General features: G+C 44.7%; 1 protein-coding gene across 1 annotated transcript in view; it reads left to right on the top strand.

Annotated features, from left to right (window-relative positions):
- The first annotated feature begins 456 nt into the window (after nucleotides 1-456).
- Nucleotides 457-27,663, top strand: part of CNGB1 (cyclic nucleotide gated channel subunit beta 1) — a 96,382-nt gene continuing 69,175 nt past the window's right edge. Inside the window, exons 1-12 of the mRNA XM_043495241.1 lie at nucleotides 457-597; nucleotides 5,920-6,062; nucleotides 6,770-6,827; nucleotides 7,538-7,607; nucleotides 8,381-8,510; nucleotides 8,637-8,676; nucleotides 9,990-10,077; nucleotides 14,496-14,577; nucleotides 21,032-21,074; nucleotides 22,354-22,507; nucleotides 22,909-22,984; nucleotides 25,259-25,295. Coding sequence (XP_043351176.1) covers nucleotides 5,928-6,062; nucleotides 6,770-6,827; nucleotides 7,538-7,607; nucleotides 8,381-8,510; nucleotides 8,637-8,676; nucleotides 9,990-10,077; nucleotides 14,496-14,577; nucleotides 21,032-21,074; nucleotides 22,354-22,507; nucleotides 22,909-22,984; nucleotides 25,259-25,295 — 913 coding nt within the window. The 5' untranslated portion in view covers nucleotides 457-597; nucleotides 5,920-5,927. The remainder of the gene's footprint in view (nucleotides 598-5,919; nucleotides 6,063-6,769; nucleotides 6,828-7,537; nucleotides 7,608-8,380; nucleotides 8,511-8,636; nucleotides 8,677-9,989; nucleotides 10,078-14,495; nucleotides 14,578-21,031; nucleotides 21,075-22,353; nucleotides 22,508-22,908; nucleotides 22,985-25,258; nucleotides 25,296-27,663) is intronic.

Below are 27,663 nucleotides of genomic sequence, written 5' to 3'. Positions count from 1 at the left end.
TTAGATTCAAAGCTCTTTGGGCAGAGACGTGTTCTGTATTTTGTGCAGCACTGAACCCCTGGCTACCACGTAACCAATAATAGCAAAGTATCATTTATAATGAAAAAATGCCCAATCTGTGCATGCACTTTTGGTGGGAGGCAAGAGTTGCACACACAAATTAGGTGTGCAATTGAATGTGCTTTTTTGCACCCCACATGCATTTATACCTGTGGCAATCAGGTCAGTGCTCATCAGGTGCCTCAATATGGGTTTATGTTGACTATGGATTCAAAGATTTCTGAGCACACAAAAGCTGTTGTTCTAAGTGAAGGGATAGGGTGAGCTTCCAACTCCTGAGTTGTTTCTAGGGAGCAGGATGAGTTTACAACATGTTGCAAACAGAGGGCTGTGGCTGTGTATGGGATAAACTGTCTCTTGCTTCCTGCTGGGTATGTATGGCTTAAGGAGCTCCAAATAGCTCAAGAAGTACTTGCTATCTCTTACCTTCATGGATTCCACCTGCGACATAACAAGAACTAGATGCTTTGAAGAGTGAGTGCCATGGTTTCCTGAGATGCCCGTAAATCAGACCTGAACTAATTCTTCTGCAAACAGGTAAAATGCGACAGAGAGAGCTGCCATTTGGAGCAGGAATAGAATTTGCTCCCAGATTCAGCCTTTTTGTGATGCTCCAGAACTGCAGGACGCAGGAATTGACTTGCAGGCATTTGGGAATAAGGGATAGCTGCATGGGCACAGAGATTGGGGAGGAGGGGATGTATGAATGAGCAAAAGGTACAGCTGCACGGCAGTTGGGTATACATGAATCAGTGTAGGGTTCATGTGTGTGGAAGTAGGGCTCAGCTGTATGGGCACAGGTATCTGGGTGCTGAGCATGTGTGTATGGGCAAAGAACACAGCTGCATAGGGAGCCACTTATTTGAGACAATCACATCTGTCTGCAGTCAGGTCACAGCTGTAGCAAAGCAAGTTCCTCTGGTTCTGACTGTTTGCATCAATTCAAATTTACGGCTCCGGGAGCATATTCATGCCACAAAGATCTAGTCACCTTTCCATTAGCATTTCCATTAGAAGACATGCTATTGTATTTTTAAACTGACATTTCATATCTTACGTCCTGGTTTACTTTGTGCACTGCTGAAACTTGGCTTACACTTTATCAGCCCAAATCTAAAATATTTCTTTAAAAGCTATACAATAGCTACATTGTTTTTTAAGTCTTGGAGCAGCCAGAGAAACTCAAATCCATGCATTGCTTAAGTTTTAGAACCAGTTTGTCCTGTAGACGGATTTAGGTCCACAGTACTGTCTAGTGGTTTGAGCAGGGCACTGGGCATTAAGACTTCCAATTTCTGTTTCCAGTGGGTGACTGTGGGCAAGTTCTCCCCTCTGTAAAATAGAAACAATGCTAATAACCTACCTCGCCAGGTGAGGAGAGTTGTAACTGATTTTTGTAAAGTGCTTTGACAACCTTGCATAATAGTGGTGTTAGTGCAGAATATTCCTATTTCTCTTTCAACTCTGTAGTTGATCGGGCAGTGTCTTGGAGTTGCAGTTCATTTGCTTCCTCTTTTAGGCTCTGATTCAGCCTTAGTGGTTGATCTTACTGTGACGGGTTGGACCCCCTCTTCTGGGGTCCCACTGAGCCTGCCTGTCCCACCAGCCTGGGTTCCCCTTACTCCGTGCTGCTGAGGCAGGCTCTCAAGGCCCCTTCCAGCATACACACAGGTAGGGACACACCCAGCTGTAGAATCACACTGAGTGTGCAATCAACTCTGTTGGGGAGAACTCAGCTCGGGGAATTGCCCAGCACTTCGGTGTACACACCCTCCAGAGTGTAAACCCAAAATTATATTGTCTTGGGCTGTATCGAGATTTATATACTGTAAGCTCATGAAATTCCGCTCCCTCCTCAGTGTGGAGGAAGATATGCCCAACCCCCCCACCGCAAGTTATGAATTGCACAAACTGGGTTTTGGAATAAACAAAAAACAAGTTTGTTAACTACAAACAGTACATTTTAAGTGATTATAAAGAATAGCAAATAGAACAAAGCAGATTACTGAGCAAATAAAACAAAACACGCAAATTAAGCTTCATACACTAAGGAATATTGGCTACAAATAATGATTTCTCACCATAAATGTTGTTTCAAGCAGGTTGCAGTTTCTTGAAGGTAAACTAAACTGTTTGCAGCTTAAATCTCTACGGATTCCTTCTACTGGCTGACCTTTCTCTCCTGGGCTCAGCCGCTGGGCCCCCCCCCCCAGTTTAGTTCCTTTGTTTCTTCAGGTTTCAGAGTAGCAGCCATGTTAGTCTGTAGTTGCAAAAAGAAAAAGAGTACTTGTGGCACCTTAGAGACTAACAAATTTATTTCAGCATAAGCTTTCGTGAGCTACAGCTCACTTCATCAGAAACTCACGAAAGCTTATGCTCAAATAAATCTGTTAGTCTCTAAGGTGCCACAAGTACTCCTTTTCTTTTTGTTTCTTCAGGTGTTTTCAGCAGTTTTCCTTCTTGGGTGGGGAGTCAGTGGAGAAGAGCCCAGATTAACTCACTCCCCAGCCTTAAATAGGATTTACAGATGGCGGGAATCTTTTGTTTCCTAGCCCAACCCCTTCCAGTGGAAAAATACCAGATCAAGATGGAATCCCGTACCAGGTGACATGATCACATGGCCTTGCAGTGTCAAAGTAGCATCCCAGGAAGCTTCTCAGGAAGGAGGGAGATTAGTATCTTCAAAGTCCTATTGACCTTCCTAATGGCCCATCCCAGCTGTTTGCCTACTGTCTGGTGGGCGTTCCTCAGGTGAAAACACAGTTGTAATTATTACATAGTCAATATTTCTAACTTCAGATACAGAAATGATACATGCATACAAATAGGATAATCATATCCAGTAAATCATAACCTTTCCAATGATACCTCAAATGACCCATCTTGCATAAAGCATATTTTAGTTATGCCATATTCATGTCATACCAATATTCCTATGAAGAATGTAATGTCACACTTACATATATGAGATGCAAGCTCTAACACAGTGCAGATTTGGGTGGCAGTCTTAAGGTGCAGTTACATTTCATGTCTCTGCCTCACTTTCCCCATCCATAAAATGGAGATCGTAGCAGTTATCTTCATCACAGGAGTTCTGTGAGGACTCATTGGTCAGGCCTTGTCTACACTGGAAAGTTTTTTGGTATAACTTTAGTTTTTCCTCCATAAATTGCCTTGCATCCATACACATAATTTCTTTTTTCAATGTACTTGGCATATTATCCTGCTTTAATTAATCCTCATTCGGAGTAACCTAATTCTATTCTAGAATGAGTTATACCTGCATAACTCTTTTGCGTTAACTCCACTGCTTCAGACAGTCTACTAGCTGAATCACAGCTGTGGTTCATGCAATCGGACTTCTATCCCTTCCTGTTCACTTCCACAGGTCTTGCATGGGCATATGGTTATGCTCAGTACCAATGTAGACACAAGAACAAATGGATATAAACTGGCCATCAGGAAGTTTAGACTTGAAATTAGAAGAAGGTTTCTAACCATCAAAGGAGTGAAGTTCTGAAACAGCCTTCCAAGGGAAGCAGTGGGGGCAAAAGACCTATCTGGCTTCAAGATTAAGCTGGATAAGTTTATGAAGGAGATGGTATGATGGGATAACATGATTTTGGCAATTAATTGATCTTTAACTATTAATGGTAAATAGGCCCAATGGCCTGTGATGGGATGTTAGATGGGGTGGGATCTGAGTTACTACAGAGACTTCTTTCCTGTGTATCTGGCTAGTGAATCTTGCCCACATGCTCAGGGTTTAGCTGAGCATAAGCGTTCGTGAGCTACAGCTCACTTCATCGGATGCATCCGTTGAAGTGAGCTATAGCTCACAAAAGCTTATGCTCAAATAAATTTGTGAGTCTCTCAGGTGCCACAAGTACTCCTTTTCTTTTTGCGAACACAGACTAACACGGCTGCTACTCTGAAACCAGGGTTTAGCTGATCGCCATATTTGGGGTTGGAAAGGAATTTTCCTCCAGGGCAGATTGGAAGAGGCCCTGGGGGTTTTTCCCCTTCCTCTGCAGCATGGGGCACGGGTCATTTGCTGGAGGATTCTCTGCTCCTTGAAGTCTTTAAATCACGAGTTGAGGACTTCAATAGCTCAGACATAGGTGAGAGGTTTATCGCAGGAGTGGGTGGGTGAGATTCTGTGGCCTGCGTTGTGCAGGAGGTCAGACTAGGTGATCATAATGGTCCCTTCTGACCTTAATGTCTATGAGTCTATGAGCTTCATCTATGTTAAAATGCCTGAAAGTCACAGGAATGGTTTGACAAATACAATAGGTAAGGGAAGCAGAGTTACAGAGGAGGCTGTGGTCAGAAGACTGGCTGTGTAAAAATGGCCCTTTTTTCCTTATCAGATCAGTATGGGGAGGGGATGATGCATAGAGGACATGTTTATACTGTGTAGTTTGGGCACATATGGCTATAGGAGATACAAATCTTGAAAGTCTTCTGCTTAAGATAAAGGAAGCAAAGTACAGACAATGATTCATGGGGACTCTGCGCAGCTGTATAGACCCCCAAATCCTGAAGAGAAGGTGGGTGAGGGTGTTAGAACAAGGCAAGAATTGGGGGAAAACATGCCTAATAGCTATTGGGTTTCAGTCCATAAAAAGGCTAATAGTAACCAGGCATTTGGTGTAATAATAATTAATGTGGAAGTAAGACAAGGCTGGATCTGGGACAAGAATTGGTTAATCATCACTGGACTGTTTTCAGATAAGCAGGACGCAGCTGTAGAGTGCTAAAGGGAGTAGCTAAAGGGAAGCATTGGACATGGTCATTTATATTACGCTCATACCAGAGCACTCAAACACTTTTAAATTAAAAGATGACCTGCTCTTTCTCTTTCTTTCCTGCCAGCCAGAAGCAGGCTTAGAGCAGTTGGGTGTTTTTTATTAATGAATCTGTGAGACTGAGGGTATTACTGCTGGAAAGCCTGGGTGAAGTTTTTGCATTTAGCTCTGAATGTGGTGAGGATAGTTCTTGTCTTATATCCTCTGGCAGCATACGCCCCATTCTTGCTCTAGTTCCTGGGAAGGTTCTGTCTCCTTTGTTCATGAGATTACACTCCTTGCTTGACAGTTTCATTGTTCCAGTGAAATGCAGCTATCAGGGGAAGTCGCAGCTGCAGAAGGATGGTGGATCTCACAGGTGAATGGGACCAATACCATGCAGGGCTCTGGAAATCAGGACAGCTGCCTTGAATTGGTTTCTGTGTTCAATGGGGAGGCAGTACAGAGGGTGGCATAAGAGGGTGTTGTGTTTCCAGTGACCTGTGTTGCTGTGCAGGTGGGTTGCTGTGTTCTGAACCAAGCTGGGGCTTCCTCGGGGCATGGTCTTCCTTCCTGGATAGAAGGAATTGCAATAGACTAGCTTAAATGAGGAGCCGGGGCTGCATTTGATAGGATGAGGTGCATTCACATGGACACCACAGCTGGTAGTGAGCATTTCTTGCTGCTGTAGCTACTTGCGTGTCCAAGGACAGTGCAGGGCCTAGTGGGACCCCAAGGCTGTGAGCTGATTTCACAATTGGAGGGCAAATGCCTTTTCTGGAAGGGATTATTACGGAGGTCGAGAGCTCATCAAGTCACTTGTCCCTTCCCAGTAGCATCGCTTCAGTCTTCAGCTTCACCCAGCTGCTCTTCTCCAGGTGCATATTTTAGAGAGGCAATCAGACAGCTTGGGGATGGAGCTGACATCAAGGAGATGCAGAGCTGGCTGTTATCTGCCTCCTGCTGTCATTTCAACCCGTGCTGTGTCTCCCACTAGCTCTCCTGGTGGTTTCATGTCTTCATAAACGGGCCTTTCTAGAAAGAAGTAAAGATACAAATCTCTTCTCTGCAGGCGACAGGATGCTTGGCTGGATTGAGAGAGTGGTGCCTCACCCTCCTGGGACCCCTCACCAGCCACCCCTAGTGGAGAACGGAGACAAAAATGCAGAACCCAGGGTGATAACTGTTGCACCCAGGCCTGGAGAGGCAGAGCAGGTGAGCGGGGAGCAGCCAGCGGAGATGGGGGAGCTCAGGGCCACTGCTGGGCTGGGTGTACAAGGGGCACGAAGAGTGCGATGTGTGCACATCCCACTACACATCCACTCACTTGTTAGATAGAGGGCGGGTTACTTATCAAACTACAACAACCCCAATCCGCAACCAAACTGACTTTGTCGATGAGACTCTTCCTGGAGACTGGCCGAGGCAGGGGAATGCGGGTGAGAAGAGAAGTCTCGTGGCCAACAGTGTGAGTGAGGCTTGCACAGCACATGCCAGCAGCACAATACACAACTCTAGCTAGAGCTTTCATTCTCTTGTTTTCATGAGCAGTTTTACAGGCACTGTTTGAAATTGCTGCACCTTTGTGTTAGTTCATGAGAACCAGGAAGTGAAACTGACTAGAAACAAAGGTCCTGATTCTCCAGTTGGAACTGCATGGGCTGACACTCCCGCCCATTAACTTACATGCCTAAGTGGTTCCAAATGCAGTATATGGATCCATCTGTAAACAAAGCTGAAATGGGACCAGTCTATATTCATTGTCCAGACTGTGGGAACTGTAGCAAAGGAGCACAGAGGGTGAAGTCATTTAGATGTTAATTCAAGTTTGATAAGCTCAGGTCCATTTAGGAGTACAGGGATGGATGTTGTCATGTAACTTTTCACCTGAAATCTTTCTTTAATGTTTTAATCCCTAAAAGCTGCCAAAAGGAAACTCCACATGTCCAGGAAAATCTTCCAACTGTGGCCAGATAGAGGGTGAGTTCCTGAAAACAACGTTCCTGCAAAATCTAAACTTCATAAATGAAAATAGCAAGAGCTTATGGTAGGTATCCAGAGCATGGCCACTCAGCCAGCTTGTGAAGGACTCTGGGTCAGCTACTGGCTACTCATCTCTCTCCCCTGCTGGAAGCCAGACATTTGGAGTGGGTTTTACCACGTAGCAGATTCTACTAAGCAGCCATCATGGTCCCATGGCAGGACTCAGTGTTTGCTCCCTTACCACAGCTCACCTGAGACTTGCATAGGAGGCACCAGCTCTAAAACAGAGCTTCCTCCATGTCATGCCAATATAGTTGTGCTAGGATTTCTCAGCCAGAAGTCATTCTTATACATACATTGTTCACCACTGCCTAGATACACTCAGCCTTTCAGCCCATGCCTCTAGTCCACACCACACCAGTGGCCTGGTCCTGTAGGAGCTTGGGCCGACATCATCATAGATCTGCACGTGCAAAGCTTTGCCAGGGTCCATGAGAACGGGTTTCACATCGCCACTGGTGTTACCTGATAGAATCTGGCATCTCTTCACACCGAAAAAAAACAAAGAGATGGTGATTTGAGAGGGTATTTAAAAATGCATTTCTTGAAAGCAAACAGTCTGGCTTGTGCTAACAAGATATAGCTAGTTAGGCCACCAGTGGTCCTTCTACCAAGTGTTTATTTATTTATTTTTTGCTTTCATTTAGGGGCAGGGAAGAAAGTGACATTCATGACAGCCCAGGAGCCAGGCCCATCATCAGTGTCTTCAGCTGAAAGGTGTCTTCCTCTTTTTCTCTCACTTTCTCTTTCTCTCTCATACTGGTGGCAGTGAGGAGTTAGGGTTGGAAATACCAACTGAGAGAGGACTTTTAACAAATATGAATTCTGACTTCAGATAAGAAGCAGGGCTTTAGATATCTGCTTGACATCCAGCTCTGGGGGGCAGGGATCTGTGTGGAGAAGGAACCCTCTGCACCCTGATCTCCCCAATTACATACCAAAAGGAGCTTGGTTGCCTCCATGGCATCTCCCTGGTCTCAGACAGTCCCCTCCATGGAGGTCCTCTTGTGGGCAAGGAGTGGAAAATGGGCATGCTCAGGAGGAATGGGCAGGCCAGGGGCAGGGCTAGTGGAGCATTATCATCTATCCAGCTCTGAGGAACTTACTAAGGAAAGGTGACACAGCCTGATGTGGCATTATCTTTTCCCCAGAGTCCCCTCTGCACTGGGGATCTCACTGTTAAGGCTAGGGTCTCTGGGCCTTGGAGGAGTCTCTGGTGGCATGGCTCCTTTGGGCTGGCTGGGAGTTGGAGAGGGACTGATGAGGACACATTGCTGGAGAAGAACTCTCAGTGACTGGCCCTGATTGCCTACAGATTCCACAGGGTCCACAAGGTTTCTAGAGGATCCTGTGATCTGCTCCATGGAGGAGGGAGCAACTTCTTTGTTGGGTCACTGTGGGAGAATCTCCACAAGGGAAAGCGTATGAGATAAACTGTCTCCTGCAGTTGGATCAGCTTGGCAGACCCTAGCCTGTCCATTCTCTTGCAGTGCTGGAAGGAGTGTATTTTCATGGCTGTCTCAGGAGCTGGGAAAGGTAGTCCCTCAGCCAGCCCACAATCCAGGGATGCTGCAGACCATTGGAAAGAGCTTCGAGAACAGTTTGGACTATCCTGATCAGGTACGTACTAGAACCAGATCAATGGGAACACTGAGTAACGGCATTTGAGTTTCATGCCATAGTTCCCCTATTGTGAGCAGCATGTTAGCCAGTGGCTTTAATCATGGTTTTGTGTGTTCCCTTCAGACTGAAGTCCAGAGCATAAAGGAAGATGACGACCTACCAGGTAAAATTTTTAATAATGATAGAATATCTTAGCTTTTATATAGCACTTTTCATCAGTAGAGCTCAAAAAACTGTACAAAGGAGTTCAAGAGCATTATCCGTGTTTTACAGATGGGGAAACTGAGACACAGAGCAGGGAAGTGACTGGTCCAAGGTCACCCATTGAGCTAGTGGCTGAGCCAGGATAGAACTAACATCTCCCGAGTCTTAGTCCACTGCTTTATACACTCGGCCACTCTGCTTAAAGGTGGATGCAGCTGCAAAAACAGTGAAATATCCTCTTCTGTCATCATAGGCTCACAATGAACTGCAGCAACTCACCCATCCTGCAGGTTGGCCACACTCAGGAGGGAGCATGTCATCTGCTGCTCTTTAGGGGCTTGGACGGATTATACTGTATCCTCAGTGTGCTCCAGTATATCTATGATCATTGTCTTGCCCACCCCATGTGTGACTCCTCTGGAACTGAGAACTCCAAGCAGCACCGAAAGACGATCCCAAGCTGTCAGGGTGCCTGTGTGTGTGAGAGAGAGACTGTAACGGACTGAAATGAGCTGTGCGTGTGCTCAGCTCCCTGGAAATATGCCTGATACTGAGCTCTACAGTAATGAGAGCTGCAGGGATGGTCATAAGCACCAGTAACTCACAGCCTGATCTCCTTCAGCAGCAAACCTGGCTGGGAAAGTAAAACCGCTGCCCAGTCTCTCCCGATAAGCTATGGGATTGGGAGAGGATTCCCCATTCTTCTGGGGTCTCTCGGCAGTTTCCCTGCTTGATGCCCCATCTTGGTTCCTGTTCGCACAGATTGTAAAACCAGTCTTGTGGCAACTGGGAGCAGACCTGAAGTTACAGTTTGGGGGCAGGGACTGTCTTTCTGTTCTGTTTGTACAGTGCCTCGCAGCATGCGGTTCTGATCTCTGACGAGGACTCCTAGATGCTACAGTAATACAAATAATAAATACTAGCCACTGGGAAGATCCAGGCTGTACAGTCCTTTAAAGTCTCCATTCTCCCAGTCAGCTTGTATTGTTCATTAAACTAACCCATTGGGAGTGATGCCAGGTCTGAGCTCTGAACAATGCTGGGTTCATAGAGTTTTGGGTCAGAAGCGTCTGATCTCCTGTATATCACAGGTCCCCAACACCACCTGCACAGAAAACCCAATGACTGATGGGGTGGTTGTGGATTAATCAGCTGTAGCTAAAACCTACAAGGGTCCTTTGCAATCTTGTCTTTTGCATCATCCCCATTGTTTGTTTCAGCAGAGCTGGTTAACTGTCCTGATGCTGTCTTTTTATTACTTTCCACCTCAAGAGATAACAACCCTCGCTCCAGATGAAGATGAGCTTCAGGATCATAGCGAGTTGCATTCCAGCTCAGATAATAATGCCTCAGAAAAAGGGTAAGTTCCCTTAAGCCTCCTGAAAGCTGTGTAGCATGGTAGCACCTGTCCATGTAGTCACTTTCCTCTTTTATTTCAAGCACACAAGGTTATCCATTGGAACTCTAGTCTGATAGCCACCCCAAGCAGGTTTGCCACCTTCCCTCTTGACTCGCAGCCAGTTTGGGTTTAAAATGCTCATGACAGATTGGGATAGTGCATTGCTCTGAAGGTTAATGGAGATGGTGTGTGGAAAAAATCAACCCTTTTTATTCATTGAACTGAAAACTGCCAGTGTCTTTACCTCTTGCTCTAAGGGAAGGTGGGCCTTCCATATTGGCTTGAGGGCTCAGGATTGAACGAATACGGAGACTGGATTTCTCTTCACATCCCATAAAAGGGGAATCTCTGTAGGGCAATGCTGGGATCATGGTTGCCACCGGGAGTCTATCTCCAGAGTGGTAATGCAGATTTGTTTAAAAATCCATTTGTCCTTAAAATCTTGTCGTGGTGTCTTGCCTCTGGCACCTGTGACTCGCCGTGGCCTTCTGATCTGATACACTTCATCGCGGACAGTGTAATTCTTTTCTTACACTGCTGGTCCTGGGCTGCAGGATTGATGTAGCTCTGCATTTTGCTCGGTGAATGCAATGAGGTACAAGTAAAGTACAGAGCCCCGGGACAGGCAGGGTGCCACTGGAGAACCAATAACAGTCTCATCCTGTAGGAGGCAAAAGCAATGCCCAGTATTTCTCTTTAGTTGGATTAGCAGAGAGGGAGAGATGGGTGCCCTTCATGGCCCATATATTTTCATTAAAAAGTATGGCTCAGATGTCCCCAGAGATACCTAAGGCAGCAAGGCACTTAAGCCCCATTCAGCAGGAGGGCACCCAAGTCCCTCAGGCTACTTAGCAGATGGCAGCCCATCGCACCGATCCTTCCAGCTCCTGGTGAGTTTAATTTGGCAGCACAGAGAAGTTTAGTGATTTTCTCAAGATCACACAACCTTTGTTCAAGATCTGTCAGTAGCAGGGCTGGGGGTAGAACGGTCTGATTCCCTGGTGTGGACCTGATCTAATTTTGGAGGGTTTATAGGGTTGGGTAAAATATAATCTGTCTACTATGTCTGCTCATAGAAATAATAATGGAAGCAGTATTGAAGCGGTAACAGCAAGCAGGAGAGCACACGTAGATTCATAGATTCATAGATACTAAGGTCAGAAGGGACCATTCTGATCATCTAGTCCGACCTCCTGGACAGCGCAGGCCACAGAATCTCACCCACTCACTCCTATGAAAAACCTCACCCATGTCTGAGCTATTGAAGTCCTTAAATCATGGTTTAAAGACTTCAAGGAGCAGAGAAGCCTCCCTCAAGTCAACCATGCCCCATGCTACAGAGGAAGGCGAAAAACCTCCAGGGCCTCTCCAATCTGCCCTGGAGGAAAATTCCTTCCCGACCCCAAATATGGCAATCAGCTAAACCCTGAGCATATGGGCAAGATTCACCAGCCAGATACTACAGAAAATTCTTTCCTGGGTAACTCAGATCCCATCCATCTAATATCCCATCTCAGGGGATTTGGCCTATTTACCCTGAATATTTAAAGATCAATTACTTACCAAAATCCCATTATCCCATCAGACCATGTCCTCCATAAACTTATCAAGTAGAATCTTAAAACCAGATAGATCTTTTGCCCCCACTGCTTCCCTTGGAAGGCTATTCCAAAACTTCACTCCTCTGATGGTTAAAAACCTTCGTCTGATTTCAAGTCTAAACTTCCTGGTGGCCAGTTTATACCCATTTGTTCTTGTGTCCACATTGGTGCTGAGCTGAAATAATTCCTCTCCCTCTCCTGTATTTATCCCTCTGATATATTTATAGAGAGCAATCATATCTCCCCTTAACCTTCTTTTAGTTAGGCTAAACAAGCCAAGCTCCTTAAGTCTCCTTTCATAAGACAAGTTTTCCATTCCTTGGATCATCCTAGTAGCCCTTCTCTGTACCTGCTCCGGTTTGAATTCATCCTTTTTAAACATGGGAGACCAGAACTGCACACAGTATTCTAGGTGAGGTCTCACCAATGCCTTGTATAATGGTACTAAAACCTCCTTATCCCTACTGGAAATGCCTCTCCTGATGCATCCCAAAACCACATTAGCTTTTTTCATAGCCATATCACATTGGCAGCTCATAGTCATCCTATGATCAACCAATACTCCAAGGTCCTCCAACGTAAATGGGTTCCTAGGCTTTGCTAGAATAAAAAGGTCTGGTGTAAAAAGCTTGATTTTAGACAGCCACAGGCTGAATTTTAAGTGAAGTTAATGCAGGTCTGAGAACTGAACCCTAGGTCATGAATGGCACCTTAGAGACTAACATATTTATTTGAGCATAAGCTTTCGTGAGCTACAGCTCACTTCATCGGATGCATGATGATCGAAAGCTTATGCTCAAATAAATTTGTTAGTCTCTAAGGTGACACAAGTACTCCTTTTCTTTTTGCAAATAGGTCATGAATGATACCTTCTTATTAGATGTAGCAAACAAGTGACCACAGAAGCACAGGTACACCGCAAGTTGCCCAAGTAAGAGGAAGTTTGGGGGATTTTCTGCAATGTCTTGTACCATAGTAACTAGGCAGTTAAACCACAGTGATGCAGATGGTCTATTAAGAAATGGATTGACTCATATTGCTTAGGTCAGTGATCGGAAGTATAATTATGGACACCCAGATTATCACATATGGATAATAGGCAGGTGTTAACTTTATTATAGTCACAGAAGAGCATCAAAAAGGTTTTGTATCTCAATGGTTACATAAAGAATGGGTATAAAAGATGTGACTTAGTTCCCTAAATTCTGGGTGCATTGGATTCATTAGATTAGAGATGGTGTAAACTAAATCAGTACCAACACTCTGATGTGCTCCACTGACTGGTCCTCCTAGCTTTGTTTCTAATGTCTCCAAAGGTTGTAAGTATGCACAATGCAAACCTGTATGTATGAACTGTGTAGGAAACACTTTACTGTAGTTATCTGATTCATATACTTATGTATATAAATTTTTCTGTGATTTCAATAATTGTCTATATTAACTAAATCTCAGAGTTGCTATGTGCTTCACCAGTTTCATCTTTTTAATTAACGCTAAGTAGCCACCTGAATAAAGAACCTGTTGTTTGTGACAAGTGCATGCTGTACCCCAATAAGCAATTTTATAATTGCAATAATCAGTCAGGCTAACTGGACAACACTCTCTCCACTCTTAAAGATGCTTTTCTAAATCGCAACCAAACTCCCGCACACTTGGCTCTGCAGAACTGGATTGGAAATTTTATGAGAACAGGTTTTTGCATAGTATTTTGGTACTTCCCCTTCTAGTCTAACTCAAATTTGGGAAGCACAGAGATGCAGATGATGATGAAGCTAAGTGCATGTGTGCAAATTGCAGGAAAAGGCTCGGACATTTTGATTTTGCATGAGATTTTTTGATGGGGCTTATTTTACAAAGTCGGCTTGCCTGTTACTAATATTTCTGATGGCTCTGGTTGGGATTTTTTGGTAGATTAGTGTGAGAATTCTGCCTTCTTCCCCCTCTGAGCTCTACCCTGTCTCAGGTAATTCATCTGAGCCTCATTCACCCTTCTGTCTGTGATGCCAATTTCACTCTTGCTCTATGTATAAAACTGCACTTAAGGCTCTGTTATAAAATTGATCCCCAGATAGTCTCTATACGTGTATAACACTGATAGGGATTTAGGGCACCTTACTTGGGGGTACGTGGCCTGGAAAGCAATGGAACAACTGAGTTCTGGTGTGGGGAGGTCTGACCAGATGATCTAATCTAGCCAAAGGTGGATCTGGGGTTCTCTCTGCCTGCTGCAAAGTATTGCTGCACAGTGACTGCCTCTGTTAATGGGGTGAAATTCTCTCGCCTCTGATGTGCAGGAGGTCCAACTAGAATGATCTAATGGCCCCTTCTCACCTTAAACTCTATGAATCCATGTTGCCGTGCAGGAAAAGGGGGTGATTTGGGGGTGAACCATGGCTGACCATTGGTATGACCATTGGTCCTGTGAACTATGGAGATCTGCTGGCCAAAACACCCACAGAGAAGGGATATAGAGGTTGGCAGATGCCAGCACCACCGGGAGGAGAGTGTCTTGTGGAGATGCTTCGGGTCTCTCTTCTGTGCCCCAACTCTGGGTTTGAGAGGGGTGGGGGGAGATATTCTGTCCTTTCCACAGCCTCTGCAAAAAACCTGATTGTTTGGGCTTTCCACAGCAGCCGAGGCTGCTTGGCCCTTAGCAGTTGAGAACAATCTTCCAGGGCCTGGAGGAGAGAGCAGAAGACGAGAGGGGAATGGATCTGCTCCAGCTCTAGTGAGGGTAGAAAGAGAACTGTCCTAACAGTGGGTGATCTCTTTCTGCAGGACTGGCAGCAGGGTGATTAGCTGGCTGGTGCAGCGATTTGGGAAAATGATCCCGCAGCCGGAAAACATGAACAAGCTTGAGGTGAGTGCAGCAAAGACAAAGAAGAGATGTAGTCACTGCAGCACAAGAGAAGCACCAATACATGTCATGAGCACACACATCCCAATGTGTAATGATGAGTCCTACTTTTCCATGGGCTTACAGATGTACACACACAGATACACACACGCAAAGGCTCCCCTCACCCCTTCTTCCCTACAGGTCCCTGCAGGATGGTCACTAGCCCCCTTCTTGTCTGATATTACTGAAACACAGAGGAGGAAGATGGAAGGATTAGGGACTATCATTGTCTGAGGCCCCTTGTAATTACAGGAGTTTGCCCACCTGATCTTAATGAACATTCTATGCTCAGTGAGAAGCAAGGAAGGCCCTGGCCATATGGCCATGGGGAAAATTGCTTCCCGGTGCCAGATTTGATGCAGGCAAAACTCCCCAGGGAAGCAGAAATCCGTGTTAAGCATCTGTTCCATGCACTCATCTGGCTGCTGTTGTTATTTTTTCTGGAATCCCCACAAGAATCTACCAGCACCTATGGAGAATTCCAAACACTGATCAACCTCAGAAGAAAAGAATGCCAGAATTGTCAATTTCTCCTGTAACTACTTAGTTCAAATAGATCTTTATTCCAGTCTGTGTGATCCTTTTTGGGTACTTATGCACTACAATAAGACAATATGATCCATATAGCCTCCTGTTCTCCAGACCGTATAGCAGTGGTCCCCAAACTTTTAAGGGTCGTGCCCCCTCTTACCCCTGTTCGTGCCCCCCTGCCTCCCTCGGAGCTGGGCCAGAAGCAGGGCTGCGGCTTGGGTGGGGGAACATACCCCACAGTTTGGGGTCCTCTGCTGTATAGGCTCAAGCATCAGCCTATGTTGTCATAGAAAGACCCCTGATAATGATGAAAATAATACCTAGCACGTCACATCAGAAGATCTCAATGCACTTTTTACAAAGAAGGTCAGCATCATTACCCCCGTTTTGCATATGGGGAAACTGAGACACCGATAGATGAAGTGAGTTGACCAAGATCACCCAGCAGGCCAGTGGCAGAGCCAGAAATAGAGTGCAGGCTCCTAATTCCCAGTTGTGTGCTCTATCCGCTAGGCCATTAATGTTGATATTTTGATCAGTTTCGCAACTTCTTTGTATTGTCTCCAGAATTTGTAAAGTTACTTAAAATAGTTTTCTTGAGATTCCACCCCTTCTTTGTTGTTTTAAGACATTGGGATAACAGGAACTGCTCAAACTGTAGCATCGGACAGTTCCCTGTATCGCTCTGCCAGACAACTGTGTCATCAAGAGATGGTGTATTCTGTGCATGGTGCCCCATGCACACACAGACACATACACAAGTCCTCTGACCCTCAAGAGTGATGGTATCCTCTCGACCTCAAGTACACTCTACCCTCAGCTTTCCCATGGTGACTCATTCTTAATACCATGATTTTGCAATTTGGGGAAAGCTGCTTTCTAGAGGGGTTGTTACTTATTGAACCATCTTTTTCTAAATTGTTACCTTAGTTTCATGCTACTGAAAAGTGAGGTCTGGGAAACATGCCTTGCATGCGGACACTTATGGAGTTCAATCTAGTTAGTTTTCAAAGAGAAGGTTAAGAAGCGTCTCAATTTCAGTTTGTAAGTAGCTACATGGGGAAAAGGCATCTGATATTAGGGGGACCTTTAAATTAGTAAGTAAAAGAATAGCCAGATCCACTGGCTGGAAATGAAGTTAGAAAAATTCAAACTGGAAATCATAACATCATTTATGATGTTATGATTTATGTTCATTAGAATATCAGGGTTGGAAGGGACCTCAGGTGGTCATCTAATCCAACCCCCTGCTCAAAGCAGGGCCAATCCCCAACTAAATCATCCCAGCCAGGGCTTTTTCAAGCCTGATCTTAAACACCTCAAAGGAAGGAGATTCCACCACCTTTTTAGGTAACGCATTCCAGTACTTTACCACCCTCCTAGTGAAAAAGTTTTTCCTAATATCCAACCTAAACCTCCCCCACTGCAACTTGAGACCATTACTCCTTGTTCTATCATCTGCTACCACTGAGAACAGTCTAGATCCATCCTTTCTGGAACCCTCTTTCAGATAGCTGAAAGCAACCATCAAATCCCCCCTCATTCTTCTCTTCTGCAGACTAAACAATCCCAGTTCCCTCAGCCTCTCCTCATAAGTCATGTGTTCCAGTCCCCTAATCATTTTTGTTGCCCTCCACTGGACGCTTTCCAATTTTTCCACATCCTTCCTGTAGTGTGGGGCCCAAAACTGGACACAGTACTCCAGATGAGGCCTCACCAATGTTGAATAGAGGGGAACGATCACGTTCCTCGATCTGCTGACAATGCCCCTACTTATACATCCCAAAATGCCATTGGCCTTCTTGGCAACAAGGGCACACTGTTGACTCATATCTAGCTTCTCGTCCACTGTAACCCCTAGGTCCTTTTCAGCAGAACTGCTGCCGAGCCATTCGGTCCCTAGTCTGTAGCAGTGAATGGGAATCTTCCATCCTAAGTGCAGGACTCTGCATTTGTCCTTGTTGAACCTCATCAGATTTCTTTTGGCCCAATCCTCTAATTTGTCTAGGTCCCTCTGTCTCCTATCCCTACCCTCCAGTGTATCTACCTCTCCTCCCAGTTTAGTGTCATCTGCAAACTTGCTGAGGGTACAATCCACACCATCCTCATTAATGAAGATATTGAAGAAAACCGACTCCAGAACTGACCCTTGGGGCACTCCACTTGATACCGGCTGCCAACTAGACATGGAGCCATTGATCACTACCCATTGAGCCCGACAATCTAGCTAGCTTTCTATCCACCTTATAGTCCATTCATCCAGCCCATATTTCTTTAACTTGCTGGCAAGAATACTTTGGGAGACCATGTCAAAAGCTTTGCTAATTTATCTATTCTATGATTCTTTGAGTGATACAACTTTTTAATAGAGGGGGTAATTAACCATTGGGACCGCTAGACATGGTATGTGGCACAATGCACCATCGCTTGGAGCCCTTAAATCCAGATTGGATCTCATTCTGAAAGATGCTGCAGCTTGGCTACAAGTTCTTGGGCTCAACAGTGTTCACTTAGCAACAGGGCAGTGCAATTCCCTGTACTGCAGGAATGGATGGATAGAATTTTATGGTCTATATTCTGCAGGAGCTCAGACAAGAGGATCTTAGTTGCCCCTTCTGGCCTTCAGTGCAAAATCTCCATTTAACAGCACTGGAGACTGGAGTCCTCTGTTTGTCTCCAGAACAGTGCAACATAAGTAGCAGATATGCACATCTCCAATCCTGAAGCCAAGGGACTGCTTCTAGGAGAGAGAGAGCAATTCAGTCTTTGGAGCTGATTCAGTCTGTGATCTTTCTGTTGAAACTGTCAAAAAAGGGGGCAATGGAGAGACAAGGTGGGTGAGGGAATATCTTTTATTGGACCAACTTCTGCTTTCGAGCTTACACAGAGCTCTTCTTCAGATCTGGGAAACGTATTCAGAGCTTCACAGCTAAATACAAGGTGGAACAGGTTGTTTAACACAAGGAGTTGACACTACAAGAAGGATGTGGAAAAATTGGAAAGAGTCCAGCGGAGGGCAACAAAAATGATTAGGGGGCTGGAGCACATGACTTGTGAGGAGAGGCTGAGGGAACTGGGATTGTTTAGTCTGCAGAAAAGAAGAATGAGGGGGGATTTGATAGCTGCTTTCAACTACCTGAAAGGGGGTTCCAGAAAGGATGGATCTAGACTGTTCTCAGTGGTGGTGGATGACAGAACAAGGAATAATGATCTCAAGTTGCAGTGGGGAAGGTTTAGGTTGGATATTAGGAAAAACTTTTTCACTAGGAGGGTGGTGAAGCTCTGGAATGGGTTACCTAGGGAGGTGGTGGAATCTCCTTCCTTAGAGGTTTTTAAGGTCAGGCTTGACAAAGCCCTGTTTGGGATCATTTAATTGGGGATTGGTCCTGCTCTGAGCAGGGGGTTGGATGAGATGACCTCCTGAGGTCCCTTCCAACCCTGATATTCTATGATTCTATGAACACATTTCAAGGGACCACTCATGGTGAAGTGGCCCATTAACACCTCTCCAGTCATAGTCACCATCAAGGCTATAACAATGCTGCGGACAAGAAAGGGACCAGTTAGTATCACCTGTGATATGGACATTTTTTCCCTAGCACTGGAGGGAGCCCCCCAGCCCATTTTGTATGAGCCTTCAGACAGCTGTCAGGTGATCCTGGTTTCCAGTTACTATTGATTTGGTCCATATGTGAACTCATGAACTAGGGGTGAAAATCTCCATTAGCAACTCCCCGTGTCATTCCAGCCTCCATTTTGCTAATTTTCAGTATTGCTGGAGCAAGCATATTATTCGCCTTGCCCGGAGTGCCCTGTAAGTCAGGTGAAGGATGAGCTCTTAAAACAAAGATTCCATTCCACCAGTCTCTAGAAATGAAAAATGAGAAGGTAAATACAGTAAACACAAGATGCAACAGCAGGATTGTCTCATACATACTGGTTTCCATGAGGAATCTATGGGGCTTAATACACATATGTTGACATTTAACGGCTCAGACACTGTAAACGTTGTTACGGCTGTTTATGGGCTGGTCCTCACTAGAAAATTAGGTCATATAAGAACATGAGCATGAGGAAGCATGTTAACTAACATGATATTAAAACAATTTTGAGTCAGTGCAGACAGAGACAAGTTGTGTTTAACATTGTGTCAGCTGGTTGTGGTTAGCCCTAGGTTCTAGCAGGTGTTACTCACAATGTTAAGTATTGTGATTCCTGTAACCTGGACTACTTAACGGTGTTTAACATTCTGTTTGTTAGCACAGCTCCTCTAGGGCATGGTTTGACATGACTTAATTTTCTAGTGAAGACCATTCCATATGGAAATTTTCCTCCACCCCTACTTGTTTTCCAGTTTTACAAATTAAACAGTAAAACTCTGCATTAAAAGAGCACCTAGCATCTGACCCATACTGATGAAGGTTGGGACATTGGGAGTTAAACAACCCCCAGCAAGCTAAAGACAGCAGAAGACTTAAGTGTGGTGATACAGTGTGGTTTATACAGGGACACACTGTCCTGCAAACCACTTTGTTCTTGGGTAATTTGCGGTCAGTTAAGGTCAGTGACAGTTGTAGTTCTGACTTTCCAGTAATAATGCCTGTAATGATATTCTTAAATACCCAAGCAGTGAAAATCATCTGGGCTAATTTTGAATGGAGTTGTACCTCAAGAAGAGATCTCTTGTGAAGAAAATGAACCCATTTTTCTTTGATACTTTATCTGATCCACCTGGGGGTATTTTTCTGCTTGTTTTTATGCCTGCCCAGCCTATTCAGGACCAAACATTGACCTGAAAGGAGAGGAGAAAAAATTATTTTCAACATACACACAAGCTTGAAGATCAAAAATAAACAGATTTCTATTGAAATTTGAAAATTGAAAGGCAGGATTCTCTTGCGGAAGCATCTTTAGCTCAAGCAGGGTATGTTAACTTAAAAGTGAGCAAGAAACACTGCCCTTTAGGTCAGGTCAGTGAAAGATCAAAGGGAAAAGCATGCTCCTGATTTTCCTGTGCTCGCTCTATTTAGACACAAACCCCTCGGGAGGGAAACCTGATGATTTTCTTTTGAGAACATCTAGAAAAGAAAACAAACAACGTTTTATTTTATACCCAGTAGGTGACAGCCTGATTCTGCTTTCAATTACATCAGTGTATGTAGGAATCACTCTACTGAAATCATTACATGGGTGTAAAACCTGAATCACTTCACTGAAATCATTACATGAAATGAATTACGTGGGTATAAAACCTTTGTGAGATCAGAATCGGACCTATGAATCTTGACTGAAATATTCCTACTGGTGCTACCACCAATTCCCCTAGTGTAGACAGGACCATGAAGTATAAGTTTAGCTCTCAAGAACTCAGAAAGTTTAGTTTTGATTGGTCCTTGGGATCTGCAGGGTGTTACAGTCTTCAGTGACTGCTTTTTAAAATTTAAAATCAATTAACAAAAAAAGATAGTGGAGATACGTTTTGCCAAAATTTATTCCCCCAGAGGGGTATTGATACTGGGAGGGGTAACATGGCAAAATAAATTTTGGCAAAATGTATCTCCACTATCTTTTTTTGTTAATTGATTTTAAATTTTAAAAAGCAGTCACTGAAGACTGTAACACCCTGCAGATCCCAAGCTGTCAGATAAGCCAGAGTTGTACATTTGCCTGGGAAGTAGCAGGAGCCAAAGAAATCACTCCTTCATTTCTGTTCATTTTATAAATGCTGGTTACTGTTTGTCTGCCGGGCATCTCTGCTGTCAGGCCAAGGCATATGAAAATGAACGCAGATGGGGTTGGAGGCAGAGGTGTTGCTATTAGCTGCATTGTCACTTTAATTCAGATGTCGTCATGTCAGTCTATTCCATATGTGTTTGTATGACAGGATTTAAAGGAGGGGAAATCTGAAGAGGCAGCGGTAAGAGAAGGTGAGTGATTTTTGCTGGGGTGAATGGGGTGCCTGACTGTAGAAGTTTCAGGACTGGAAACTTCATAGTCTGCTATAGCCAAGTCTCTTTCCAAGATCTTATTGCACTGATGGTACCTTAGAGACTAGCAAATTTATTTGAGCATAAGCTTTCGGGAGCTGAACTGTAGCTCACGAAAGCTTATGCTCAAATAAATTTGTTAGTCTCTAAGGTGCCACAAGTACTCCTTTTCTTTTTGTGAATACAGACTAACACGGCTGCTACTCTGAAACTTATTGCACTGGTTTCCCTCGGTATCCTGCTTTCATAGCCTTGGAGTTGCAGGCAGTGAAAGGAAGTAAATTACTTGTACTTGTGCTGGCTAGGGACTGATGCTGTCAAAACCGGGTGCATATGGCAATCCTAGGCCAGTACCCATCCGAGCACGCATGGGAAATTTGTACTGGCACACTGAGTTAGTAATCTTCCTAGTTCTCGAAGAAATCCTGTACTGATACGTTGGCAGCAGAGCAAAGGTATCTGGGGCATTCTTTGCTGTAAATGTTTATAAAACTAGTTTAAAGGGGCGAGTCTTATCCCTTAGTGCTCCACAGAACCTCAGTTTTCATTTCACCTTCTGAAACATCACCTTGTGCCCTTTAAAATGTTGATGCCATTTAGACTCTGTGCTGTATCCATTTTTGAGCACAAACCAAACCATGTGGTGCTGGTTAGTTTCAGAAACCAATGACTGAAAATACAGAATGAAGCTTCCCCTCCATCCATTCTTCTCCTGCTGCTGATGGTTTTAGCAGGGTTTAGAGTTCAAAATGCTGGTGATCATTTGGGATGAGGCAGCTACGAGACTGAGAGCGATGCTGATACTGGTGTTTTGGTTGTCAGATTGTAAGCGCCTGTCTTTTAGTTCTGGGTTTGTCCAGTGGCTAGCACAACAGGACCCTGATCCATGATTTGGGCCCCAGGTGCCACTACAATACAAATCAACGAGCAGGTAGCAGCTCTTACAAGTCCTACAGCATGAAGCTCTCCCCTGTGCAGCGGGCTGGCACAGGCTGTAGGTGCAATATCTAAATCCTACTTATGCCCGCAAAATGGACCTAGTTCTGATCTTGGGCTGGGTGCTGAGCTGTGGTAGACGGATGTGGCTCCAGCGATGTTCATTGGATCTGGCCTTCTGCACAAGGGTGGATTTCACCTACATGGCTTAAGCCTTAAAGGCCTTCACTGTTTACAATGAAACTCACGATGTCGCTTCTCTCTCGCTGTGAACAATCCCAAGCAGAATGGAAAGTGAGTAAGACCAGGACAGCACTAAAGGGAAGCTCTCAAGCAAGTCACAGTGTATCGGGACCCTCACAGCGGGCATCTACAGACAGCCTTTTGGGACTCGGCATATCTCTCTATCCTCAGACGCGAGGGGGCGACGGTGGCAGGTAGTGCAGTGTGAATCCTTCTGAAATGTTTCACTGTCGCCTTGGGACGGTCCTTGGTGTCTTAGGTATTTGGGTTCCCGAACGCTTTGATCCGCTGGCCCTTTCCATTGCTGCCCCATGTGCATCCCCCCGTGTTTGCCTGGTGGAACACTCATTTCAAGAACATGCCGAGTATATCTAGCCACCTCTGGCACCTTATCACTGATTGATTGATTGATTGATTGAATTAATTGGGGCAGAGCAATACGCAGAGGGTGGACACAGATATTGGGTAAATTTGCTTCTTGCATTGCGGGCCCTTTGTGGTGCTAAGTCTGCCCTGGCTCAAGCTGCATGCAAACCCCCCCGATGAAGAAAGCAAGGGCTGTAACAGGAGTTTAACAGGAGTTTCTGACTGGCAGGGTGTTCAAGTGGTTTGTTCAGGGAATGGAGAAGGTGATTCCACAGCCTCTGGCCAGAGTGAAGCAAGATGCTCAGGTATGTGGTTACAGTGGGTATGATAAAGAGACTAAACTAATGATTGGGGATCAATGGGGCTCTCCCATGATGATTCGTTAACTTTGGGCTGGCCAGGTGGGGTCCCTTCTGCACAAAGTTGCATCGATACCTATGGAGGTAAAATACTGTGGCAGGATGTCGTAGAAGTTAGGTCATGCATCCGATGAAGTGAGCTGTAGCTCACGAAAGCTTATGCTCTAATAAATTTGTTAGTCTCTAAGGTGCCACAAGTTCTCCTTTTCTTTTTGCGAATACAGACTAACACGGCTGCTACTCTGAAACCTGTAGAAGTTAGGATAATTCTATCACCACTAGCAACATTCTGATGTGCAGTGTGACATTTCACAACATGGTCACCTGCAGGGATCAGGAGGAAATATTCCCACACCCCCATGCGCAATGTTTCCAAATTGTGTATGATAGCTCGGTTTTCACCCCCTTCCTCTAAAACCTCAGGTGTTGGTCACTGTGGAAGGAAAGTTGCTGAACTAGCTAGACCAATGGTCTGAGCTGGTCTGGCAGCTCCTCTCATGTTCCCATATCACCAGCACTTGAAAGGTCTGATCCTGCTCCCACTGAAATCAAAGAAGCTCAAATATAAAGTAAGGAAGAATTTACAGGGACTGAAAATGAAGCTCCTCCTTTCATTACTTCAGATCTAAAGAACCCACCAGGCCAGCCCTGGAAGTTCTTCCTCCAAGCAAGCCAAGTAGCCCATGCATGTTCCAGTGGCAGTGACCGGGTTAAAAAAACCAAAACCAACCCATTTTTACTACTGAATTGGATTCCGTTAGATATAAGCCATGGACTGGTCAGCACAGCAACGCTCATCCGTACTTTGCAACATCTAGTAATCCCTACCCCACGTCCTCTTTCCGAGCTCTGACATGTTCAGCAGGGCTCCCCTCTGTTCTACTGACTTGCTGTGAAAAGGCCACATGTTCAGTCTGTTCTGGAAGGTTCCCCACAGGTATTTCCCAGGTTTTCTGAAGCACCCCCTGCTCTCCAGCTCAGATGTGCCGTGCAGGGCTTCACTGCTATTTTTGTTAATATTTAAATACATTGTACAACAAAGTTGCACAAAACCCAAATCCTCTGAGATACCCTTTGGGCTGCATTATGCTCACCATTGTGTGAGTTTAGAGGGACAATATCTCCCAGAGCTCCAGGGAACACAGCTCCTGCTGTTCAGCCTGTACTCTCCTGGACATCCCAGCAGCTCTGATGCCAGTGCAGAGGGCACGTGGAACCATAGTACATGCTGGTGTAACCGTGAGCAACATTTGGCCCAATATTTGTTTTCCATTTTCATCCAAGAAAGCTAGAGGCTGTCACCTGACATTCTGTGCCTGAATCCGAGCAGAGCGGACGAAAGATTCCATGCTTCTGTCATTGCTCTGACCCCCTTACCCTCCCCAGCCAGACCTCTCAGTCAGCTGAGGAAGAGCCATCCCACTTTTTTTGCTTAGCCCTTAGTGCCTTAAAAGAGATCCCCATGCAGCATTGTTTGCCTTGATAAATTGGGCTGATTTTTAAGAACGGTGCTATAGTAGTTGATCTAAATCTGTCAATGCTGGCTGTCCTCTGCCTTAGAGAAGGAAGACTTGTTAAGGGACTAGCCCTGGAGACTGCAGCAAAACCTCCATGGTTAAGCTATCTGTGCCAATACTTAGCAATCTTGTCCAGACCAAGCAGTGAGCAAGCTGTAATAATAAAATGTACAAACTGTGGGCCAAGGACTTTCAGTTGCTCCACAGCAACCTCACTGAGAGAAGAATTTGGGCCTCTCTTGTCAAGTATCGGAATAACTCACTTTGCCCGACATTGAAATGCAGTCACCTTTGGGGTGAGACAACAGCTGTTTAACAGCACACAACTGTAGTATAGAGAAGTTTAACTAGGAGAGAGAAAAATACTGTATCTAATGGAAATTGCCTGGGGAATTTAGATAGGTAGAATGGACACATTTGGCCAGGATGCTGGGGTTGACCCTGACAGTCTTACAAAAAGTGCAATGGTATTTTTAACAGCCACAGATAGGACCTTGGTTTTATATTTCATTCAAAAGGCTTTTAACAGCACAGCATTACTTGCTGGGGTACTGGTTCGGGTTTGACTCAAAAGAGAAGGGTGCCATCTACTGAATTGCCAGAGGGGAAGAGTGTTAACACCGAGAGAGAAAGCAAGAGAGAGGCTATAGTCAAAAATAGTTGACAATAATTAATATTTTACTATTTCCTTTTTTCTTCATAGGCTGCAGAAGTTGGAACCTTGTGCCCAGTGGAAGAGAGTAAGTAACCAATTTCTCTTGTTACAGTTTCAGTTGACAAGTATTATTGGCCTTTATTGATAAAACCTGATTCAGAAAGGGGCTGCAGCTTCAGTATAGAGACATCCCTGTGTAGGTCTGGGGTGGGTTCCACACTGCAGAGGTTCTGAAAGTATTTAGAGAAGCTGTGGGAACAATATTGTTAAAATGTCAATGTTGCATTTTTGAGATGGTTTTGACCTGCAGTACATTCGTGGTAAATTTCAATCTATGCAGAGTAGATTTGGGATGCTTGTTTGATTCTCATAGCCTATTCTTTGGTCTGGATCTCGGTGTGAAAGACAGTCCAATTCTGGGGATAAATTCTTCAAATATGAAGAACATCCCAAACTGGGGAGTGAGTCTGTCTGTCATTGTCAGATGATCTTTAAGCAGAATTTATATGAGACACTTTGAGGTGCACCCTTGGACAATGCCAGAGGACATTTTGCAGACCTTTAGAGGTGGTTGGAATTTGGAACAAATATACATTCTAAACCCCTCCAAAGCTTCCTCTTTACGTTAACACGTGAGCCTAGACTTGATGCTCTACGGCATGTCCTTGGGGCTTGATGGGTCTAGAAGGAAAATCCCTTTGCACGGGTATGGCGAAAGTAACTCTTGCAACAGGTGACACATTTGGGCCCCTGGTGAGACAGACAGACAAGGCACTTTGCCCCAGCTACTTCCCTCTCCCACCATTGAATTGCACAATGACAGACAGACTCACTCCCCAACTTTTTAGTTAAAAAATGAAATGATATCTGCCTTGGCTAAGTATAGCTTATCCTGAATTATGAAACCATGCTATGATGTTGTGTGATAATGTCAACTACATGTTACATGGCAAAACTGAAGGCCAGCATACAGGAAAATGCAACACTGTTGTCATAGTTGATTAGTTGTCATCATTGACAGTTTGGTTGATTTTTTTTTAAACATGCTTACACGCAGTGTGTTGGGGTGTTTTCCCAATTGGGAATTTGGAGTAATAAGGCAGGAGTTGGGTCCCCTCCTCTCCCCTCCATGAAATCTGGATTTTTCTGCCCAATTTAGTGTTGGAATATATGATTGTTATACTTTTGTGGCTCTTATATTCAGCAAGTGAAACAGGGTATACAAGTAGTAGCAGGATGTATTTGTTAGGGTAGAATATATAGCTATCATCATCTCGACTTCACTTAAACGTCAGAGGATTTTGTGGGACTCCTGAGAGTGTTTTTCTTTGTGGGCTTTTATAGAAATCTCTATTCTAGGCTTTCCTGAAAGAGGACATAAAATCATTAAAATAAAAGCATTCAAGGTTGAATGATGCCATCTGCTTGAATTACTTGAGAATTCTTCTCCGGCTCTTTGGGGAGTTGGATGGGCAGGTTTCAAAGATGCACTACACAATTGACCAGGAGGTGAAAGGGTTTGAGGATACCCCACAGGGAGGAATTCCCAAGTGCTCCTTCCTGGGTTCCAAGGGGTTTTTTGCATTTGGGTGGTGGCAGTATTTACCAAGCCAAGGTCAGAAAGAAGCTGTAACCTTGGGAGTTTAATACAAGCCTAGAGTGGCCAGTATTAATTTTTAAAATTCTTGCGGGCCCCCACTTCCTGCACTTGAGGTGCCAGAGTGGGGATTCAGCCCTGACAATCACAAAGCTTCTAATCTACGGAGTGTGTTCATCCTATTTGTATGAACGTGTCATTCTTGTATCTGAAACTAGGAATATGAAGCATAACTCTGAGGTCCTAATGTAATTATGGAAAGTGTGGGCCATTAATGGTGGTTTAGAATCTTGATGGCTCCCATTGACTTGAACAATTGACTGTAGATGGCTCTGTTTACTTGTAAGCCTTTCGGTATTCATGTGTGTCAGCGAGTGGGTAATGAAGTCTCACAGGACATGTGAACATGTCACATGATACTGGAATCCATCTTAAACCTGGTGCTTTTCCATTTAGAAGGAGGGGTGGGAACCCAGAGAGAGACAAAGGATTCCCACCTTGTGCCAAAGCTATAAAAGGGGGTGGAACAGAACAAAGGGGGCTGCCAGTCATGAGAAATCCCCTAGTTACCACCTGATCTGGAACTAACAAGGATTGTACCAGGGGAAAGATTTGGGCCCAGACGAGGAAGGAGTCCAGTCTGTGAAAGAAGCTTATTGGAACATCTCTCAGGGTGAGATTTTATTCAGTTTCTTAATGTATTAGGCTTAGACTTGCGTGTTTTGTTTTATTTTGCTTGGTAATTTACTTTGTTCCATCTGTTATTACTTGGAACCACTTAAATCCTACTTTTTATGCTTAATAAAATCACTTTTGTTTATTATTTGACCCAGAGCAAGTGATTAATACCTGGGGG

Source organism: Dermochelys coriacea, chromosome 12, assembly GCF_009764565.3.
Source record: "Dermochelys coriacea isolate rDerCor1 chromosome 12, rDerCor1.pri.v4, whole genome shotgun sequence".
In the NCBI taxonomy this organism is placed as follows: domain Eukaryota; kingdom Metazoa; phylum Chordata; order Testudines; family Dermochelyidae; genus Dermochelys; species Dermochelys coriacea.
This window is presented reverse-complemented; position numbering and strand designations above follow the sequence as displayed.